Consider the following 23,813-nt stretch of genomic DNA (forward strand, 5'->3'; position numbering starts at 1 on the left):
TAATGCAGCAGCTTATTTTATCTTATGTTGCTTTTATGGACAATTCACATTTGTTACTTCTATATTTACATTTGTTATTTAACATTTCTTGTGGCAAGCTATTTTTCAGAAATTTTTAACATATGCTTGTAAAAACTGATGGGATAAAATCAGCCATTTCAAAAGTGGTGGGGACATGTCCTAAGTGTCCTCAGTGTAAATGACACCTATGCCTATATTTATATATATATGGTTAATTTTTTAATGGGGCCTCTGACCTTTCTCTGAAAATACCCAGCATAACTGTAAGTAACTGGAAAAATAGACAGTCTTACGACTTCAAATGACTCATCCATTGATTCAGGTTTTGTTGAAATTATATTATGTGTGTTTCCTAAAATACATTTGAGATAGTGATATGATAAGATGTCCAACAGTTTCATATGTCATTTTCAAATGTGTCATGGTTTTTACAAATATGTCTTCCCCATAGTACTCTCTGTTACTTCCTTTAATAGGGTTTGATCCGCGCCACAGAGACAGTAAAGAGGAAGAGGAGCCATTTTTAATGATGTGAAAACACCACATGTAGCATTTTCACATCAATACGTGGCCCTTATTTATCCAGACAAACAAGCTTATTGCAGAGAAGATTGGTGCTGCATCCTGAATTGCTTTATGGCTCAAAGTGAAACATATTCATGCCAGAAAACATATGGTTACACACATAGATAAATCTAGTATCTGATTTGTGAAAAGGAGCAGTTGTTTTGTTTGGGAATGGGTTTATTAATCTAAGAGCACTAACAATAGTATCCTCATTTGTTCAGTCCAAGGCGTTGCCATTTGCAGAGCATATACTGACCTTTAAAACACAGCACCATTCAAACTTAGACACAGTGTGGAGAACAGACTTCTCATACCCTTCCACTCCCTTTCTGCCTTCTTCTATCTCCTCCATCATACTACTCCTCCTCTCTTCCATTCCACAGTATGTGGAACAGAATGACTAATGATCAGTTGCTCTGTCACACGCCAGAGACTTTCTTTCCCTGCAGCCACGTCCAAAATTAGCACACACACACACACATGCAAGCCTGCATGCACCCAGATATTCATAGATTCATGCGCACACACAGAAAAGAGCTCCACCTGAACATTTTTGACCTCCATAACACTATGAGCACAAGATTGAATATGTTACTGGTCTGAATGATTTCCTCCTCTGTCCGACCTTGTATGGTTGTGTGTGAGACGCTGTCCTGCCACAGAGAGGTCAGTGGTCACCAAAAGGAGAGTTTCCCTTTACGAGAACCTCTTTCTATTCTCCAGGGCTCTGTGACACAGATGGCAAGCTAAATAAAGACACAACCTCTGATTTGTGATACAAATGCTCTACAGCACTATCCATTTGGACCTGAACTCCTTGTACAGCACAGTCCTTGATGTTGCTCTCTCTAAGCTGCAGCTCTCTCTGCTGGATAGAAGCAGTCAATACAGATTTCACTTATTGATCCCCGCAGGATGAATTCACATTTCTCTTGCGCCCTCCACAGCAGTAGGTCAGCCTCCTCCAGCTGGAAGACTTTTAGATTCTAGCAAACGCTTGCTATCATGGCACAGAGGATGAGAATCCATGTTGAAAAAAAGACAAAAATTCAGATAAAAATTATGGAGTGAGATGTGAGGTTTTGTTGAGGTTTCTGCTCGCAGCTGTTTAAACAGGACAAATCTGACTTGCCTAAATGTGGTGGCTTCCTGTCCTCTTCCTGACAGAAAGAAAAGGAGCTCTGATCTAAATCGTAAGATGTAAAAAAAATAAAATAAAATAAAATAAAATAACATTTTCTCCTTCCATGTAAAAACACATATAAATGGAGGAAGCACACAAAGATATAAACAACTGTTTTATTAAGCTCTGATGACAGTACAATGCAGGGCACAAACAGACTGTTTTGTGAAAATACAGCATCTTAAACTGAAATCAACATGAACATATTTACAATAAAACAACATTTCAGTTCAGATCATTGTAGAATATTGCGACAACTTAGCAAGTTTTGGGGGATGATATTAGTCGCAAAGTTATAAACAGTGTTAAGAATTAAACATTGAGAGCGGAATTTTCTCCACATCCTGGTCCACCTTTAGGTCTCATATTGATATAATAGAGCTAAAGATAACTGTCCTCCCACTCCTGAAACCAGGCGTGTGTGGTCTGTTTGGTTGTTCAGTTAGTTATATGCACATCAAAAGCTGATTAGACACCCCCTCCCCCTCCTCCCCCCAAAAGGCCAAATTTAGCTCACTGCACCTAATTATGAGCGTGGACGTCAGGATCTTATACTTTTTCACAAATATCATCTGCAAAATATTGTATGTTATCGTAGAATCTAGATATATACATAATATACAGTGTAGTGTCTGTATGCATTCTTTTTACACCCTACTGCTATTTCACAGTGTGCAGTCACTTCAGTGTTCAGTCTAAAATAGTCAGCATGACATGGTTTCTGAAGAAATTCTTTGCTGTCAGCAGGGAGGAAAATAAATGTTATCACAGACTGTTGCTGATGTAAAAAGCAGAAACAGGAAGTCACATGACAGGACAGATACCAGACCTTGAGGATGAGATAATGTGCAGAATTAGAAGATGTTTATTTGCATGCGTCTGGAGATTGAATGCCATCCAAATATTCCTTCGGCCTCTTGTTTCAGGTGTTTTCTTGACACATTTTGTTAGAGCACCTTTACACTCCCTGTGCTTTTCTTTCTGTTAAACTCATCATCATAAGTCATTCTGGATAAAAGTGTCAGCTAACACCAAAAGTATGTACTGAAATGATGAATGATTCATCACCAGTGTGCATACAGTCTTTCTTACAGTTGGTCATTAATAGGGTTTGAAAGTGTCTGTTTTAAGCAGATCGAAATTTCTTTATGGTTCAATACTGAAGGACTTTCTCCACTGCAGTTTAAACTTGTTTTTTGCACTGGCAGATCACTATGCTGGTTTAAAAAACTTTCATGATAAGATAACCTGTTTAGAAAATCTTACTTGCTTGCTCCTTATTTTATACAACAAACTGTCATTAAGCCTGTAAAATAATCTGCCACCACAGTGAGTTATTTATCTAAAAGTAATAGTTTGGCATTTTGTGAAATACACTTATTCACTTTCTTGCCAAGATAAATACCACATTCATGTCTGGAGCCAGCAGGAGGTTAGTTTAGCGTAGCATAAAGACTGGAATATATTGATTCCAGTATTCCAAAATATTGATTTAAGGTGCAATTGTTTGAAAGCGGGATCTCCCTTCTCTCAAATGGCCTTTTATAAGAGAGAGAGAAAAAAAAAGAGAAGTAAAGAGACTTCATGTCCTTTAATGACACTTCTGACCAAAAATAACTGAAAACACCTTCAAACCCAGCAGCTCACTGAGAGGAGAGAGGCCTGCAGGCTGTATGGCACCATCAGCACGGCAGGACATACATACAGTAATGAGGTTAACTCCCAAATGGCACTCTACCATTCTTAAGCCAGCGCTGACATTAGGCTCCATTCAAGTGCTCACCTACATAATGTAGTTTTCCACACTGACTGGCCTGTTTTCTTCATAATGTATTAACTCTGAACTTTGCTGAAAAATGCATCAAATCCAACAGGAAACGTGGAGGAATTAAGGCTCTGGGGAGGCCGCTCAGTGCTGTGTTGAAAAAATAAAGGAAACAGGTGCTCACTTCTACAAAAATACGAATGTCATATCTTCCAGAGGCTTTCACATGAAAATAATGTACAATAAAATTCACTGCTTTTGAGAGCATTTCATTCTATATATTTAGAACTTTCATTCTGTTAAACTGTTTATTACATAAACTCTTTTCTCTTGCTACTAACAGTGATCAGACATTTTGGCACTAATTTGTTTCCCCATAGTATCCCATCACATCATTACATGGATTTTACACACAAACACTGATCAGATTGACACTAACTATTTAAAAAACAACTGCAAGACACGGCTGTGTTTTTTTCACACCACGTCCGGTAAATTCACACCAACATTTTGTTCTCTTTCCAGCCATCAGAGGGCACAAGAAGTGATGTGAAAGTCACTGAACACACAGATATCAAATTATTCTCATCTTCTTTTAGCATTATTGTAAATAAAAACAATGCGGGACAGCAGCTGCTAATGCAAATAATCTTTATAACTACATGATGTTTAAGATTATTCTTCCATTAGTTACTTTTCAGACTATGTAAAACTGATAAGAATAATGTTCTTAATACTTAAATACAACTGAAGCTTTTCCAGTTCAAATGAGATGAACAAGCTGAAGATGAACTGGTGATTTGTCAATGCATGTCATTAATGGAAAACTATAATTCCTTTGAAGGCACAGTAAAATAAAAAATGTGAACTGTTCAGTAATCACTCCTAATAGACAAAATACATGTAATTCAAATGCCCTCTTCTTTCCTTCCTGTACATTATGATATACATAAATGTGTCCAAGCAAATGTGATTTTGGGTGACTCGCTAACAACGCCCATCATATAAAACCACACTTGACCATTAGCTAGTGGGTTGTAGCAGCTAGCATAGCAACATTGTGGTTAGGATTCCACTATAACCGCAAATACGTCACATTTCAGGAGCTAAACACGCTCCGACTTTTGTTTCACTGTCAATTAAATGTGGCTCTGTGTAAGTTGCTTTTATTGTATAGTTTTATAGTTTTTAAATGGTGCAATCAGACGAGTTCAATCAAACATCTGAATCAAATCACTATGGATGGAACTCACTGTCAAAAGGCCTCAATCATATATTCAGCAGAGGAAAGAAAAGAGCTGAAACAACTGGCCCAGAAGAATTCCCACTGGCAGCATCTCTCTATTCTGAATACAGTTCTGAGAAATCATTAAATGTATGAAACATAAGTGACCTATGACACAACATCTCCTCCTTCGTTGCCTGCAGCAAAACATCACTTGGCTTTACACTGTACAAATGTCAGTCGGTCTGTTGGCACACACATGCAGACAATAATTTCACTGTGAGACACTCAAAGAGCTTCTGTTGGCTGGCTGCGCTCCTGTTCTTCACCTCGAGAGTAAAGTTCACAACAGCAGAACTGACACATTTGAAGGTCACCAGATGGGCAGGCTGAGAGAGTGGGAAACCTGCTACGTTTGCACTGTTTAACATAATTTCTTCCACTACTAAGGCCCCATCCACACGACTACATTTTGGTTTTAAAACTGAGACCTTTTGCTACGTTTGCACCTTCAGACTAAAACGGCGAAAACGAAGACCTAAACAGCAAAGTTTGAAAACGCTGCCGACACCGTTTTTCGTTTTAAAACTCTGGTAGTGTTTTGGTGCTGATGGGCAAAAATTAAGGACTTTAGAAACGATGATGCAGACGCTCACGTTTAGATCTCTGATAGGGTCTTTTAAGTCATGCAAAGCAGAAAACATGATGCCACTGACAGAGTTTTTTAATTGGTATTTTTCTTAAAATATTTTATTCATAATTTTCACGTGGGGTCACATTCCAAGGAAAATGCTCCCATGAAGGGCAAAAAATACGTTATTTTCCGCTGCCTGCCAACCAGTAAACAAGTGATACACTGTTACTTTGAGTAGCTGGAAATGCTGGATGGTTGTTTACTTATCGAGAAGGAGACAAGGCTCAGAAAGTAAAAGTAGGCTAAACATTACCGCAGTCAAGCGGCGGCAGGGACCTGATGCTTTTTAATGGTAGCAATGCGTCAGCGGATGCTGTAACGTTACATGGATTGGATATGTCCAACACTTACAGTTTGTGTTCATATCTTTCTTTTTTTTAAGTTGAAAGGTGATCCAAATAAAATTTGACTGCTTTTGCAGCGTCTGTAGGGGGTAGTCGCGGTGTGAGCCACTATGTAAGTCAGTTGTTTTGCCCTCCAGGTCACCGCGCATGTCACGTGACTGAAAACTATGAATAGCCTACACTTGTACTCTGCATTTCACCGTATTTACTTTGCAACGACTTCCAGTCTGTTTTCCGCCGCCACAGTTGCTTTTAATTCCCGTGTTACATTCAGTAACAGATCCAGCTCGTTGTTGGTCCATGTATAAGAATTATCTGGTGTGGTTCTTCGTCTGTATTTCTTTATTCTTTTGCCAAATCTTCTGTAACTACGGAGTAGACCATCTGCTATCTGCTTCATGTTTACACCGTCACATGCACACCCAGTGTGAGTGAACGGCCACTAGATGTGTGTTTTCAGCTGTTAATATAGACGGAGATCAACTCTGATACACAGCTAAAACACTGGTGTGGACAGAGATCGTTTTCATTTTAAAACTTAGTTTTTAAATAAAAACGGAGTAGTGTGGATGGGGCCTCAATCCCACTTTCTGTCTCTTATTCCACTTTATTTATCCAAAGAGCCAAATCGAAGCAAGAATTAATCTCTCCGATTATAAACTTTAAAGAGTTCTTTAAAGAGTTCTTCTCGTCCCCTGGTGCAGGACATGAGTCCATCAGTCTGAGCTGCTTCTCCTGGCCTCATGTGTGTAAATGGCTTCAGGTGTGTGTACATGTATGTGTGTTACATTGGTGTGTGTGTGTGTTTTATTCAGGTGTGTGGACATTCAATACCCGGTAGCGTTTGCAGGTGGGTGTAAGTTGAGTGTGGAGATGCGTGTTCCTGATTCAGGAACGGTGAAGCTGTAAGCTGCGTACGCCACAGCGGAGCCCACCATAAGGCCCGTCATATAGGAGACTGTCATGGTGTTCCCTGGAGAAACACAGAGACAGCAGAGAATGGGTCTGGACTGAGTGTGGAATAGAGAACTAGCTTATCCAGAGTGAGTAGTATTTTTGAACAAGAGATACCGCTGGGACTACGAGTAGCATGTAAGACAGTAACAGCCACGTTAGCAGCTTTGTGAGTGCCTTTCAGCTACATGCTAATGTCAGTATGCTTACAGTGACTATGCTAACGTGCAGATGTTTGTATGTTGTATAATGTTTACGATGTTCACCATCTTAGTCCAGCCTGTTGTATGTATGTTTTGCAGTCTGTTTCAGTAGTAAAACCTTTAAACCTAAATGATCTTGTGATCCTGGGTTGCTGTTCATTTTAATTCTGTTTGACAGTTAGGGAAATATGCTAATTTGCTTTCTTGCTGAGAGTTAGTTCAGAGAGACAATGCCCCTCTCATTTCTTTATGTTAAATATGACGTTACAGCCAGCAGTAAGTTAGCTTAGCATATGAAACATGGGGGCTAGCCTGGCTCTGTCCAAAGATAACAATCTACCTACCAGCACCTCTATAGCTCACTAACTATATCTTGTTTGACAAAAACTGTGTGTAAAAATTATACGTTGTGGGATTACCAGGTGCTGGTTGTTTGTATTGTTTTCTCTCCATTAATACACACATTGTGTGGTGAAACATTACTTAAAACCACACTTTTATCACATGACCTGTTATTTCTTCTGTGCACTGAATCTCTAGCATGTCAGCACCAGCAGGGGTAGGAGGCATGTCAAATGAAAAAAGTAATTAAAAATTAATAGGATTGCAACTAATGATGAATTGATCTCTTGATGATTTGTTAGAGCAATGTATAAGTGTTTGTATGTGAAACATTAGAAAAAGTAGCTCAAAATGATGTATTCAAACAGCAGTTGAATAACTCTTACCTGCCAGCTCCCTCTGTTCGGGCGGCACTTTGCCAGCAGCCTGGATCATCGGCACAGAACCGAAGTAGCCATTGGTGACTCCCATGAGGAGGGAGAAGAGACAGGGCCAGGCAGGGTGGGACAGGGTGGGTGCGTTCGCAGGGTACACACACATGACGAACAGAGGGATGAAAACCACCCTCAGGCAGGAGAAGAAGAGCAGGCGGCCTCCAGACCAGTCGTACGGCAGCGCTGCCAGGATCTGAGGAAAGAGGGGGGGTATTACAGTGATGCTGGGGGTAAAAATCTCTTCTGCTTTGTTGGCAGAAATTTTATGAAACTTATGAAAAGTATTAAAATTTAAAAGGAAATGCGCTTTTCTGAACATTTGACCCTGTCCCTCGTCTACTTGCTGCTTCTGGCACTTGTCAGAGAACTAAACAATAAATCAAAATCATAGACTGTATATCAAAATATCCAAAAAAGAGATTTCTGCTCTTTCTTGTCATCACTCTTTTACTTATATGCTCTAACACCTCTAATTTTCCTTTCCCATTTTCCATTTAATTTCTCATCCACCTCCTTCTCTTTTCCCCCCCAATTTCAACAAAATGCTACAAGGACAAAGTCAAAGCAACAATCAGAGCCAACTTTTTTCCCTTTAAAGTCAAAATGATGTCTTAAGCACACCAGATAAGGTTTAATTTCTGAATGTTCAGATAAAGCCTTTGAGCTAAGTACAATTATCCAAAAATAAACCAGACTTTTTTTCCATCCTTACTCACAGGTTTAATAAATGGAGCCGCTCATCTAACAATTTCACTCCAAGGTCAGCTCCAGTGTTAGAGTGTGACTTTGTCTTGTTCCTGCTTCTTTAGCACCAAGAAGCCTGATGTACAATTAAATCCTGTAATCTCAGGGATTGTGAAATGAAAGGGGGTCATTCCAGTATTTTCTGGGATTACAAAGAACCAGATACATTTTGGCAGAATGCAAAAGTCAAGGTTAATGTTAAAATTATGATACGATATCCCAGTTAATCAAAATGTATTTATATTTGAGGGCAAGGGCATAACTTCCTCTGGGCATGGATGGGGGGCATGTCCACCTCACTTTTACAATTTCAATTTGAGTTATTCACTAAAATGATCCCTAATCCGTGTCCTTTTACTGTCGAACCACCAAAATCAAGTTAATCCAATCAAAACTGTAAATCTGAGTAATATTCAGTCATTACATTGCACTCACAGCATTTAAGCTTTATAAGCAGAAGAGGTGGGGACGCTTCTTCACTTAGGGGTGTTCTCACTTTTGTTGCCAGCGATTTTGACATAAATGGCTGTGTGATGTGTTATTTTGAGGGGACAGCAAATTTACACTGTTATGCGTACAAACTGTACACTCACTACTTTACATTGTAGCAAAGTGTCATTTCTTCAGTGTTGACACATGAAAAGACAGAAAAGAATCAAATATTTACAAAAATGTGAGGGATGTACTCACTTTTGTGAGATACTGTATTTATATTATCTTTTCTAGCATCTCCACATCTCTTAGTCTCCTTTACAGTTTTAAAAAACATGTGACCTCACCTTGCCAACAAAGTCAGACATGTTGAAGGTGGCCATGATGAGGATGGGGAGCCATTCCCCCAAGGTTGGGTTTCGTATCTCTGACTCCAGGCCGGGGAACAGACACAGAGTGATGCTGTAGGTCACCGCTATAGACAACATGTAGGCCCAGATCACACGGGACACCACGTAACGATGCAAGATCATGTCTGGTTAGAGAAGGCACACACAAACACACACACACACACACACACACACACACACACACACAGGCGATGTTTAAAAACCTAATGCTCTCATGTTAATTCAGTAAGAACACCCTCCTCTTCCCAATAATCACCGGGGAATGCATTTAAATTTCAAATCCATCTGTTAGAGTCAGAGGGTAATTGAGCAGTGAGTGCACGGGATTAAAACAGAGAGTACCGCGGACACCGGGCCAGCTCTTCCTTATCTTGGCTGTAGGGGCGTCAAATCGCACGTACATCCCACCAACAATGTCCTCAATGCCTTCCTCTGTAGTAGACGGTCCTGTTCCACTATTTCCCTGAAGAGAGACACGCAGAGCGACTTTTTAATAAAACAGACAGATGGCAGACCGAAAAAGGCCAGTCATCAACATTACATCAACCCTTTGATTTCAAATGATCGAATCAAGCGGGGAATCGTCATTCTGTTTCTCATTTCCAGAAAACAGTGTCAAGGCTTTTTGAAGCACATTAACAGTTCATTAAGAAAACACTAGAGGTAGCCATCACACAGTAAATGAACATATTCTCTTGGGGTGGTTTGATCTTTTCAGGGTTTTTAAAAAAAATTAGTAATGGCTTCCTGACTGCATGACATCAGCTCTTTATGGCAGTGGCTATTATAGAGGATGGCTGTAAGTGGCTGCAGGTTGACGTAATGATGTTACAGAGAGTACACACTGGACTGCAAATAAGCCAAACACACACATACACACACACACACACACACACATTTTATCTTTATACAAACATATAGGGACATCATTCTAGTTGTACTTTCCAAACACACACTTTCATATGCATATCACACAGGCACACAGGTGTGCACAAGCAATAGACACACACACGTGCGCACACGCACACACACACACACGCACACACACGCACGCATGCACACACACACACACAATAATCCATTAGTTGATTAGAGGGACTTGCAGGCCAGAAGGCACTACTCTTCTTGATTATCTCATAATATAGAGCGCTGCCTTGGTTTCCCCTGGTAAACAGAACAAAGAGCTGCCTGAATCAGCCTCCAGACACACACACACTTGACTGTAAAATACAGGGGGGACATCCCTCAAACACTGTGTGTAATTGCGTACAAACACACACACATACATGAAAAGATGACAGCCTGAGGTGATGTGTCTTCCTTTGAAGGCTCTGAACACGCACACACAGTGTGATGAGGAATTTTAGCTTCACGTCTTCAGGCTACAAAGCTCTGCTTCAGTTGTGTTTTTCATTTTTATGATGATCCCTCGCTCTCCCCCCTTCTCCATCTAGCCTCTTGGCCTCAACAGTTTTCTCCCAAATTTTTTCCTTGCATTTTCTCTCAACCTCTCCCTTTCTTTCAAAAACTCCCATCTGTCTCCATCTTTTTTTCCTACATCACCCACACCACTCCCTGCATACCTCAACCCTAATAACCCCTCCCAAAATCCCTTTCTCTTTGTCTCTCTCAATCTTTCTCTTTCTGAGTGGTAGCCAAAAAGCAGTCCGCATCTTAAATAAATGATTCTGCATTTTAAAACACACACAGCCCTCAAACGCTGTGGGCACACCCGCACTGAAACGGCACATAAACCAACAAGGAAATGGAGTTGCATGACACCACAGTTTGAGGCCTGACATTTCCTCCCCGTCCTGGTTCACAAACAGTTTGTTGTTGCAACATTTATGAAGGAATGACACAAGCACAAGAAATTTTAATGAGAAAGTCTGCTGCCACTCCACATGGAGTCAAAGAGTCGAAGTCTCAATCTAACTTGAAAAATCCTGCTAAATCACAATTGAAGTAAAATGTCTAAAATATAAACACTGCAACCCTTTAAAGGATGAGCCGGTATACTGTATATAATGGATGGATAGATGACAAGCAGACACTAGCTGCATACCAAAGCCCTTGTTCACTTCTCCCCATGTAAAGGTCAGTTAGTCATCATGCGTTGCATTGTGGGATTGTTAGCAGAAGGTATGGTATGTGTCAGGGATGCATTTTTTTCATTTCATTGTGAATATGTTGAAGGCACTATACAGAGCGTAAATTTCACAATTAGAACTTAAATATACTTTACTATATAGTAAAACTATCATCATGCTTGCAGCTCTTTCAGGCTGTACGTAGGCACAGTAGTGCTTAGTATAACATCAACATTAATTAGGTGTGTTAGCGTGCTAACATGTGCTAACTAAACACAGAGAAAGCTGAGGCTGATGGGAGTCATTAGTTTTGCAGGTATTTGGTCATAAACCAAAGTACTGGACAAATTAACATTTTGACCTGATGATGGTGCGAGATTAAAAGTTAAAGGATCACTAAAGTTATTACAGTTCATGCTAAACAGGGCCTGAATGTATGTAATAAATTTCATGGCAATCCATCCAATAGTTTTTGTCTGGAGTGAAGTAGTGAATCAACCGACTGACTGACGGACCAACGTTGGCATCCACAGAGCCACGCTACTAGAATGGCTAAAAATAAACATTCCGTATATTCACTCACATATAGTCAAGAAACTGTCCACAAACTTACAAATCTTACTTCCTCTGCGGTGACATCATGGTGAACCCGGTATCCCGTCCCGCTGTCACGCGGGTCATGACCTTTGCCCGGGCCTTTGCCCTGGGCGTGGTTGGTGTAGTAACGGACGTATCGGGAGCGGCGGACCAGCAGGTGAAGCAGGAAGCAGAGCATCTCCATGCTGATGGAGACGAGGAAGAAGATAAGCGTGTTCCTCCTCTCGTCTGAGATCAGCAGCTTGGTGAAGATGCGAGACAGGGAGATGATCACTCCTGCTGTACCTGAGAGGGAAAGTACCAGGAGAGCAGGTGAGGGACGAGTTAAGAAATGGTTGAGAATAGAGGAGAAGAAGACAGAGAAAGAGAGGGTGGAGGAGATGAGAATGAGAGTAGGGATGTGTGTGTGCAACTAATAGTCTGTTTGAGCTTACTTACTCTCTCCTGTCATCACCCCCTGCGTGTACCTCTTGGGCAGCATCCCCATGTAACCATAGAAACTGGACTGCTGCACTGAGGAGGGATGAGGGAGCGGTTATCAGTGCACATCAGTCAACACTGTAACAACACAATTTATTTAGAAACACAGCTTTCTGGACCTCCACACGCCACTCGAGAGAAGCCGCTCTGACCTCTGGACCTCCGCTAATCAAACTGTTGCTACTGCTGGCAGAAAGGCTCTGTGTTCACACTCATAGTAACAACAAGGAAACTGCCTCAGTATCTGCAAGTCATCAACAGCAGCGGAGGACTCTGTAGCTTGTTCATTTCATAACTCTGACAGATACTATAATTAGTTAGAGCACCATGAGCTCTGAAATTTTGCATTACACTCCGTATGTGTGTATACAGGAGGTGGACAGAAAATCATCAACAATTTTAAAATGCAGTGCATTCTTATTCTCTGAAGTCTAACAGACCCACAGTAATTATGACCTTTCTGAAAGCTTGTGATTTTTGACTGTTTTCAGAGAGCTTCGAAATATATAGATTTGTACAGTGGGAAGTGGGTTGAAGTTGTAAGAGCAGAGTTTAATGGAGCAGCGCCATTTTGCAATAATAATTTTTTTTATCCAGTTAAGGGCTGCAAGCTGTAAACACAATATCGGCATACTGCATTATAATACTATGTTAGCAAACACATCAGCTTTCATCTGGAGTCGTGTTTCTGGCCAGCTGATGAATGTTACTCCAATAATCACTCTGTTTTAGTTCTGTTATTGGTCTCAACCAATTGCTGAGAAAAATATCTGGCCCTTTAGCTGCTAAAGGCTCCACTATGTTCACCAGCTAGTTGCAAACTGTGTCTGTTAGCTGTTTGGTGCTGAGCAGGTAGAATACAATGTGTTTTTAGAGCATTTTCATACAAAAAAACACAGACAGACAGACAGACAGACGTATAGAAGTATTATTATTAGTAGTACCTGTACATCCAAAGGCCACCACTCCCACTGACACGAGGTTGACGATGTAAGCCTGCCTGGTGGTAAACTTTGCCAGCCACACATCAAACACGCTGACAAAGATCAGTGGCCCGAGAGCTAAGATGTAACCTGCAGAGAAAGAGACAGACGGACGGACAGTGAGGTTACGCCACTGAACCAGGTCACGTTGTGATTGCATGACTGAACACATATTTGACAGGGCCGACGTGAAAGCAATATTACTTTCGTCTGAAGTCTATCCCTGAGTTTATTAACTCGGGAGACAAGCTCTCGAGCAGACAACACACTTCAAAGACGTTTCCTTAAGGATGCAAGAGGAGCTATTATAAGCTGCAGAGGGTATGATGGTGAAACCTCGCTCTTACATGTTGTGATATCACACGTCTCCTAGGGACATACATTTTTAAAGAACATTTCTTCAATTTTACTCAAAGATATTTTTTTTATATTGGGTACACTGAACAGCTTTAATATTCTTTATGTTAGTCTCCAGTATCACAGCCTCTTATTTTACAATGCAAAGACATGCAGTAGCATCAAAAAACTTTTTTTTAATGAATAATTTTGGGCCACATTTAAATCTCGCCAGTATCAGGCTTCGTCTTTAACAAACCTGATGCAAAATCTGTGTGAATGTACACACTTGTATCTTAAATAGCACAGTGAGTTTATGCTCTGAAAGCTGAAAACAAAACTGAAGATGATGCAAGATTTTTAAAAAGGTAATAGAAAAACAGATAAAAAATGCACTCTTGAAAGACAGCCCCTTGTGAATTCAATGTATTTGGCAAAATTTGTATGAAACATTTTATGAATAAAAAACCAGAGGAGAACTTTCTCTTTATTCTGTCTTTCCATTTTCACTCTGCGTATTCTGTTCTGAAAAGCCTTGAGGTTCCCAGAGAGTCATTACAGTAATAAATGAGTAACAGCAGAAGTACCCATAATGAGAAATGTTTCTCAATTAGAGCTCTGTCTGTGAGCGGATTCCCATCTGACTTACCCACAGTGATCCTGGTGTGCATGCTGAGTCTCTCCACCAGCACGTTGTTGAGGATGACGGCCAACAGAGCCACCAGGATGTAGGTCAGACTCATGTCAAACACTATGGACGTCCCTGCAACACAAGAGCGCCATGACTCCTGGGAGTTGGATTTGAATGTATTCTCTCCAGGTGTGCATAGCGTGTCTATAAGATTCATGCATTCTCTGTATGGTGCAGTCCTGTAAGCCCGTGCATGGGTTTATACCTTCAAACTTGTGGTGCAGGTAGTCCACATCAGTGATGAAGCTGTTGTAGGGAAGCAGGAAACCCACTCCAGCCAATAGCATAGCAAAGTAGATGCCATGGTAACGGTCATCAGGGATCGGCTCCTCAAAGTCTGAGCGGGAAGGAGAGAGTCAAGGGTTAGAGAATTCAACAAGTAACTAACAAACAGTGGGGATAGAAATTACTTCAAGACATCAGAATTAGGTCCAAAGCACTTGATCTTCATTACAGCTAATCATGACGAAACAAGCTGCAGCGGCAGCAGCAGCAACTGCCCCACTGATGGAGCAGCTAATACAGCAGAGGACCTTGTTCCTGCAGTGTTGGTGGAATATCGATCAGAGGAATTGCTGATTATGGACTAGCTGCCCAAGTAGTTTCAGCTGAAAACTGGACTGTTCTGCAGCTGATTCCGTTTCATGGTTAAAGTGTGATGTGCACGTTCTTTATGTAACTGTTCATAATCCTTTCCTAATCCTGTGAGCCACCATTAACAGTGATTTTTGAGCATTATATTTAACAGCAAACTAAAAGTAAACCATGAATTTGAGACTATTTATTTCAGTTGCTAATGCTTTATGTAGTTTAGCATTATGGTAAGTGAGACTATTGCAATATTTTCCTGTTCATCTGCTGGTGGGAGATGACCTGTACTTAGCTCTTCAGTAATTAAAAAGGAGAAAGAAAAAAAGGAAAAAAAAATTGGAATAGAAATTTATTATAAATATTGTACTTTTCTGTTTGTTGAGGTGATTCTTCAGTTGGTGCTATTTTTTAAATTTATTTTATTATATTTTATTTTTATTTTATTACTAGTAAGAATGCTCTTTGTCCACTGTATAAACCTGCTGTCATTTTGCCTCTGCCCAGGGACTACAGATGAAAATTAGCTTAAAGCTATCTCTGTCTTGTGTAACATATTTGTTGTGCAATGTCAAATAAATAAATAAATAAAATAAATTACACATTAAATACATTCTTATTATTATAACCATAAATGCGATGGCAATGCATACACAACATACAGTTTGTGGTTTCTGGGCTAAAACAAAACAACTCTTGACACACAGGAAGTGAAGCAGTTCAGGCTCAAAGCAGCAGATTTGCTCCTGTGTAGTCAGCATGATCAGTGAACTTCCACAGCGTGACAGAAGAAGACACTGCAGCACCACCCACACTGTGTGACTGCAGAAACTGACAATATGGAGGTGTTTTATGGTGGATGTTCCCTTTATGACATTAATGTTTAGTGACCGTATGAAAAGTATTTGGGTGGTGAACAAGCAAGATCCTCTCCAGGGTTTTCTTTGAACCCTCCACACAACATGTCAAACTAATACTAATAAAAGTATATATCTTATATCTTAATGGAACTTCAATGTGCATTACCAGTGTACACATTAATAAAACATTGATACAGAGCTGAAATAATATATAAATTTAGTATGAGAAAAAATAAGACTCTCTCCTGCTCTTTCAAAAAAAAGTAAAAACAATCTACCTTTAGCCAACATAAAAATGACACCAGCCTCCCACTTTTCAGACACACTCCCTGCTAATTTGTGTACAGTCCCTTAGTAGAACCACAGATTGTAGTGTAGTAGTAGTGTAGGTGCAGGACTGTAATGACAGTCTAGGATTAATTCAGTCGTTGAATCTGCCTTTCCACATCTCTGAGTATTTTTCTTTAAGGGAAAAGGCAGACTGTCTCTGAGGAGATACTACTTCTTTTTTGTTGGTTGTAGACTGAGATATGGAGACTGACAGCTGCAGGACAAAAGAGAGACAGAAGCAAAGGATGAAGAGACAGGAGGAAGAGAGAGGTTTCTGTCAATCTAGGGCCCTCGCTGTGCATCCTTGTTCACTTGTGATCTGATTAACATACCCTTTGTACAACCTGAGTAACCAGGCAACACAGCAATTTTCTGTTAACAGGCTTGTCTCCTGTTGTTTTATATACGCTTCTTGCCTTTTTCTTTTTCTGTCTCACTGTTTTTACTCTCTCAGCCTCCACCACCATCTGCAAACACATGTACACACACTGCAAAATGTCTTTCACAGAGTTCAGCCTGACTTATTTTACCATATGCCAATGTGTTGACTTGTCCTTGGTGCAGTTTTTCATTTTTTCAGGAATGTTTTTAAAGAGGAACTGAAATTTTAATTCAACTTTGTTACTGTGTATGTAAATATAAACTATGATGGTGCTGCAGCTATTGAGCATAAAGTTCCATTTTTTTTATCTGAGGAAAAAAACATTTATGTTAGCAGCTGACTGACATTTAAGAACGTGTAGGAGATGTGCAATCAACTACAAGATGTTTTGTCTCCTTTTCAACACATAATGTTGTTTATGTATCGCGCTGTATGTTCATTAGCCGTCTATCCCTTCACAACACAACATTTGGGAGAACACATCGATTTGGAAAGGTGAAGCTAGCAAGCTATTTAGCTTTGCATGCTAATGCTATCACTAGCTTTGACGTTATCTTATTCTTCTGACTCATTGGGCAAGCTAGCATTTGCTGTCTCTTTTTCATGAATCCAGCTGTGCAGTCAGTTGTCCTATAACAAAGTATATACTGTATATAGCCTACAAATTTCTTTGCAAATAAATATTCTTCATTCTAGCTTTAGTTGACATCTATAATAAAGTAATATAAAGTATATAATAATACAATTCAAACAAGACTGGATAAGATTGTTACGATAAAAATACAGCTCCAGTGTAAATAATCTTTATATTCCTCTGCTCACTGATAAATCTATCTCTTCCCTTTCTTCCTCTCTTCCTTTCTTGTTTCTCAGGAAAAACGTAACTCTACAAACATGCTATGCAGGGCTTTCTTTAAAATATACGTATATCACGTATATATTACGTATATACATTGAATATATATAACACCTTCCAAAAAGGGTGTTACTTATATATAACAAGGCAAGTATGTACAAAGAAGATACTAGTAATGTGGAATTTGACACCACTATTTCACCATAATTCCCAGGACTTACTGGATGTAAATATGGATTATATTACTGCACATATGCTCATGATATTCTATTTACATATTGGATGTAATGTAAAAATGTTGTGCAGGTGGTGCACCACTAAGCATACTGTGAGGCAGAGCTGTCAAAATAATGACCAAATTAAATTCTAAATTTACAATTAAACCAGTGAAATAACCCTTGGCCTTGACTATTTTCAATGTATCTAAACACACTTTGTTTTTCCTGTTGCTCTGGATTAGAAGAAGGATATTTCTGCGGTCTTTTTTCACTTTGATGAATTGCTGTTGTCGATGCATCTATCTCTGTCCTTCCTTCTTTCTCTGTTCCTTTTCTGTCTGTATATAAAAAACACACACAGATAGTCAGAAGAGAAACTCCCTCACCGGGCTCGGACAGAGCCAGCACTCCTCGCTCCGGGGCATCTTTACCGATTTCCTCCTCCTCCAGCTGGTAGGAGTCGAAGCTGTAGCTCTGCACCACGCCACTCTCTCTTCCCTCTCTCCAGCCCTCCCTCCCTGCATCCCTCCATCCAGCTCTTCCTCCATCCCTCCAAATGTCTCTCTCCTCGGGCGTCTGGGCCGGAGTGGGCCTGCGGCGCTCCGCTCCCACCGAGCCCATCTCTGCGATTAAAGTATCCTCTCACACACTCACACAAAACACTCCCCTTGACACTACACACTCTTGGGATTGTGCATGTTAAACACAATCAGCGCGACACGTCCTGGAAGAGATGCAGGAGACCTTCGGTTGATGGAGGATCTGCAGCGGGAAACACAAGCAGAAACAGAATTAAAATGTAAAAGAAGAGGCAGAGATAGAATTAAAAAAACAACAATCTGTCAGAGCCTGGCTGACAGTTACAAGTGTCAAGGTTAGACACCCCAAAGAAACGTAGTTTGCTGTGTGTGTGTGTGTGTGGACGTGTGAGAGGCATATTAAATGAGAGAAACAGAGCAACAAAGGATGACTGAGTGACAGACAAGATGAGCAAAAATGCAGCTCTGCATTCAGCAATATCACCGTACAATATAGAAGAGAGTGGAACATCTACAGAGAATTAATCAACCACAATTTTGATGATCAGTAAAACCTTTTACTGGTTCAAGCTTCTCAAATGTAAGGACTTGCTGTTTTTCTCTGAACATTTTTTTTTTTTTATTGTATTTCAGACACAACAAGCAACCTGAAGAAATCATTTTGGGCTTGGGGGAATTGTGACGGGCCCTTTTCACTATTTTCTGACATTTTAAAGACTAAACAATTCAATTAATAAATTAACTGAAACACTCAATAAATAGATTCATCAATAATGAAAATAATATGTAGTTAATATAAATTATCTGTTTGACTAAGATTTGTAGTTTCACAGGATAATGAGCCAGAACAGTAAACAATAAAGTCAGTTTAAATAAATCACCTGACATGAAGCTTCTTAAGTAGCTACTGAATTCTGGGAAATGCAAAGTAAAGGTCCATCCATCCATCGCTATTGCTATATAAAGCTTGTTGTTATTTATTACACTTATCATCATGCAATAGGCTGATGATTATTATCATTATCAATTAATCTGACTGTGTTATTTTCTTCATTAATTGATTAATCGTTTAGTCCATAAAATGTCAGAAAATTAATGATGCACCCATTGCAATTTCCTGAAACCCAGGTTGATGTTGTTATTCTTTTGTACAATCAACAGTCCAAACCCCAAAAGATATTTACAGTTAGATATTTCTATCTTATTTTAATTATCTGTATATAGACACACACACACAATCACACACACACACACACACATATATATATTAAAGGCAGTGAATTGAACTGAACTGACAAAACTGAAAACTGATAAATACCTGAATCGTTTATGAAAATAGTTTTTAAATAATAATACATTTTCTGTGGATCTAATCAATCCATCAACTAATTGTTTCAGCTGATCTTCACCCTCTATCAAACATGATTGAGAGTATAATGAAAAACAAAGACACCCCCCCCCCCCCCCCATGTTTAAACGTAAACACTTCTCATCAGGTCTCCCTTCTGTCATTACAGCAGCTGAGCCATGGCTCAATAACCTGCTTTCATTACCTCCAGCCAACAGGGAAATGTTATTGTTACAGGCTAGATCAATAGAAATGGGTATTGACAATGTTCCATATGCAAACACGCACAAAATAAAAGCTCCTGCATTGTGTTCACCTGTGTGATCACACAAACACTTGAGGACATGCAGAGAGGTGCCACAGCAAACAACCCAGCTCTGTCAGTAGCACACAGCCACCCTGCGGCCTCCGGTGCCCTGCGAGTTACATTTCAGCTCTGCTACAAGATGAAGCGACTCAGTCAGGAACACGGCTGCTTTTTTTAGGGTGAGCTCCTATGTTAAAACCCGCAGCTGCCTGGGAAAGTGGAAGGATCAGATGATGTAAGACAGTTGTCATCTCTGTAATTTGGGCTCATCCTGGCCTCCAGAGGATGCAGGGAAACAAGGACGCAGGTGATTAAACAGAGGCTCCCTCCCCTGGACGTAAAACATTGAGTCAAGACTGCGTGACTGTTTTAAACCTAATCATGATGTTAATTCACTGGAGACTCACATACGTAGAAAGCACAGCAGATGTTCCGTTTGCAGACTTCAGGGGGCGCTCTCAGCCTTCCTCGTTTAAATTAAAAGGCTCCAGCCTGCGACCATAATTGAATTGCAGTTTTATATCACGCTGCTGTTACTATTGTCATCTTACATAATGTTAAAAAGAACATCCAGAGTGGGCCAAAACACTTGATTTCACACCTCTAGCAGGCCACCTAGGGGATAAATCTATCTTTGGGTTAAATGCGTTTAACTCCAGATCAATTAAGCTCACGTGTTTGGCTTGTTAGCCTATTAAACAGGCGCGTGAGAACATTAAAAATTGTAATTAATCAAAGGCAAAAACACGACGGCGAAGCAGCAGAGACGCTCTCTCTCAGTTATTCCGCTTCTGTCTCTTAATCATCATTTAAACGATCCCAATCATGTCCAAAAAGGTTTAAATGTCGCTTTATAAATCCGTCCTTGTGTTTTTTTCTGTAACAGCCGAGACCGCAGGGCTTTCTCCCGCAAATGAAAAAGAAACACACACAAACAACAGGTTATTAATGGACCCCTTTACCTCCCGTGTCTCTTCTCTCGCTCCCCTGTTTCGTGTCCGCTCCCCCGGCTCTTCACAGCAGCAGCAGCAGCAGCAGGAGCGGAGTCCCTCTTGCAGGATCCTCGAGGTGGTCTCCGCCGGCCGGACCTGGTCCCTCCTCAGCCCGTCTCCATCAGACAGAAGGGAAGCCCCGGTACAGTCCTGCGTGCGCTCCTAACGCAGCATCCAGCAGCAGAGGAAAGGAAGCGTGGATGGACGGATGAGGAAGGAGGGGGTGAGGAGGAGGAGGGGGTGAGGAGGAGGAGGGGGGTTGCCTCTGGCTGTTCATCTTTTGCAATCAGTCTTTTCAAAAACACCATTAGAGTGGAGGATGAAACCGTCGATGGTAATCAACTTTTTTCCCCCTGCAGAATCCAGTTTGCTTTATATTATTAAGAGAAACCTCATAGAAAGTAGGAAAATTATATGCATGACATTTTTTAAATAACCCATAAAAATATATTAATTTATGATTAGCAGCTATAATTCACCTTGTACACCACAGAGATAAACCCTCCCTTTGCTATTTAAAAGCTTATATGCCACAAAAAGTCAAGTATGAATGTTAAAGTAAAAAAAACATGAAAATAGGATAACATTGCTTTAAATCCACTGCATTCTTGCACATAAAAGGTGTTATTTTTTGATTGAGGTGATTTCGGTCTTTTCTACTTTACTTCATTGGCATGCTATGTGAAGTAATCGTGTACAAAGCACACAGATAAGGAAAATAGTGGAAAGGAAAAAAGAAAACAATAGGGAGAATAAATCTACCATGCACATTCACAGTTACTGGAGCCTCTGTGTGATTGACAGTTTTATCAGTTTAGTTCAATATCCTAATGCTTTATTATTGGCAGGGGCTCCATCATCTTGCACACCACCACTTTAGCTGTAGAGGAGCCAAGCCAGATGAGTAGTAGCTAAATGGTAAGGCTGTTTTTCTAGGTGTGCTGTCACTGCAGCACAGCAGACACAGGATCTGCTTCTGTAGCTGCATTACAGGATGTGAGGTCGTGGGTTTGAATCCCACTTTTAGTGCCTCTGGTTTTACATACTGTCTAATAAAAGACACAGATGTTTCGACTGAATGTCACAGGTCCTCTAATGACATCGTGTAGCTTATATTCTGCATGGCAAAATTAATCCAGTGATGTCTATCATGATGACACAATTAAACACGTGTGTGGCCCAAAACATGTTTAGAAATATGAAGAATTTTACTCTTTCATTGGATGAATATTGCTGTAAGCAGCCATTTGCATGTGTTTACATGTATTATGAATGAAGCAACAAATACAGACGCAACACTTGCATGCAAAGATAGTTGTTTAGTAAATGCAAATTGCAACTGTACAAACTTTTAATTGTTGAGTCTTTTTTCACTACACATGTCTCTGCATAGACATTTAGGCTACTTCATGCCCAAAGTCCAGCGTGCAAGTTCAAATCAGATCCCTGCGCCACAACAACATCAGTACAAGTGTGTCCCAACAAAGACCTAAAAACACCAATAATGTACTTTGACAAGAGATTTCATCTCAGCTAAAGAAGACTAGCATGTCTTTATTATACAGAATGGACTACATTATATGCTGCACACGTACAAAAGAAAAATCCAATACACAACACACACAACACATCCAAAAACACAAAGTGTCTTACTTTCTTCAATTAAAGAAAGCCAAAATTCATGCGACTGTACTGGACCTCCCTGCTCCTGAGAACTTGATGATCGCTGTTTCACAACAGCTTCATCTTGCTCACTTCGAATTTCATCGTTATTAGTCTCACACTTTATACACAGAGAGCTATCTGCCCTTACCTTCCCGGCTGAATTTTCTCTAGGTTTCACAGCAGATTAAGAACAAAAAGAATAACAGTAGTAGTTTGGGAGGTTTACTTTATTAACTTGCTTTGTAGAAGCCCAGCAGTAGCTTACCGTTTGTGGCTCAACAAATCGCTGTCTGTTTGTATTAGTTTCATCTTTGACACAGAACATTTACAAAGACAGAACAACCTTTTTCAAGTCTTGCTGGCTGGAGGTTGAGTTTGAGAAAGAAATCAATTAAAAAATATATGTATTTAAATGTTTGCTGACTGACATTTTATCATATATGGTGTGGAGTTTTGTTCTTCACAAACGAATGTTATGTATACATTCAGTGTTATTCACCAAAACTAATGTGATTAATTAAATCCAGCATTTTTTCCATCCATTTTTACTCGATAGCAGTCTTCTTCTTCCCTGCCTTTGTTGGTGCATTGCAGCATATCTTGGTGTTTTATTGCCACCTGTTGCATGTGCATGTGCGTCATCATGCAAATGCACTATATATAAACAAAACACTCAGAGAGAAGCAGCTCCTTTGCACTACTAGACGTCAAAAACTCCACAGGTAACCTTTAAATAGAGTGGCCAGGCCTAAATACTCATGATAAGGAACTATTAACACATAAATTATACATTATTTAAAAATACTTATCAGTTCCATATGGCTAGCCAATTAAATGAATCACAATTAAAAGTAACAGTGACAAAAGGATACAAAGCAACGACAGCCAAAGAAATACTTTAACTAAAATGTTCTTGAAATGACGCTGTCTGGACAATGATACAATACTAATCTTTGATTTATCAACCAAACTATTTTTTATGAGACACACAAACATATCCAGCAGGTGTGTTGATGCTGGTCCAGAAACACGTTCTTACGATGAATTTAATCTGCGTGAAATCCTCTGGATCACGGGGGCGTTGTTTTCTAGTCGTCTGCCTGCTTATCTCTTTAACTGGATGTTTGTTCACCTGTCTGCCTCTCACTTCACCTGTCTGTCTGGGTTATAATTGAGTTGCCAATATTCTGTCTTTGTCTGTCATCCTGCCTGTCTAACTCTCCATTTGGCTGC

General features: G+C 40.0%; 1 protein-coding gene across 2 annotated transcripts; it reads right to left on the reverse strand.

The window, feature by feature from the left end:
* Positions 1-6,592: 6,592 nt before the first annotated feature.
* slc29a4 (solute carrier family 29 member 4) lies at positions 6,593-22,217 on the reverse strand. 2 transcript variants are annotated; one of them, XM_038695359.1, is made up of 11 exons: positions 20,886-22,217; positions 18,116-18,491; positions 14,701-14,832; positions 14,454-14,567; positions 13,430-13,558; positions 12,444-12,518; positions 12,031-12,290; positions 9,661-9,781; positions 9,256-9,443; positions 7,685-7,925; positions 6,593-6,772 (listed from the first exon to the last, which is right to left on the reverse strand). In XM_038695359.1, exons 2-11 carry the CDS (start codon positions 18,348-18,350, stop codon positions 6,627-6,629), a joined length of 1,641 nt encoding a protein of 546 aa, XP_038551287.1. In that variant the 5' UTR covers positions 18,351-18,491; positions 20,886-22,217; the 3' UTR covers positions 6,593-6,626. The 2 variants fall into 2 exon arrangements, with proteins under 2 accessions (XP_038551287.1, XP_038551286.1); XM_038695358.1 differs by having other exon boundaries at positions 12,022-12,290.
* Positions 22,218-23,813: the final 1,596 nt, after the last annotated feature.

The sequence above is a fragment of the Micropterus salmoides genome, unplaced genomic scaffold (genome assembly GCF_014851395.1).
Source record: "Micropterus salmoides isolate LMB-PRFRI ecotype aquatic unplaced genomic scaffold, ASM1485139v1 Ms_hic_scaffold_10, whole genome shotgun sequence".
In the NCBI taxonomy this organism is placed as follows: domain Eukaryota; kingdom Metazoa; phylum Chordata; class Actinopteri; order Centrarchiformes; family Centrarchidae; genus Micropterus; species Micropterus salmoides.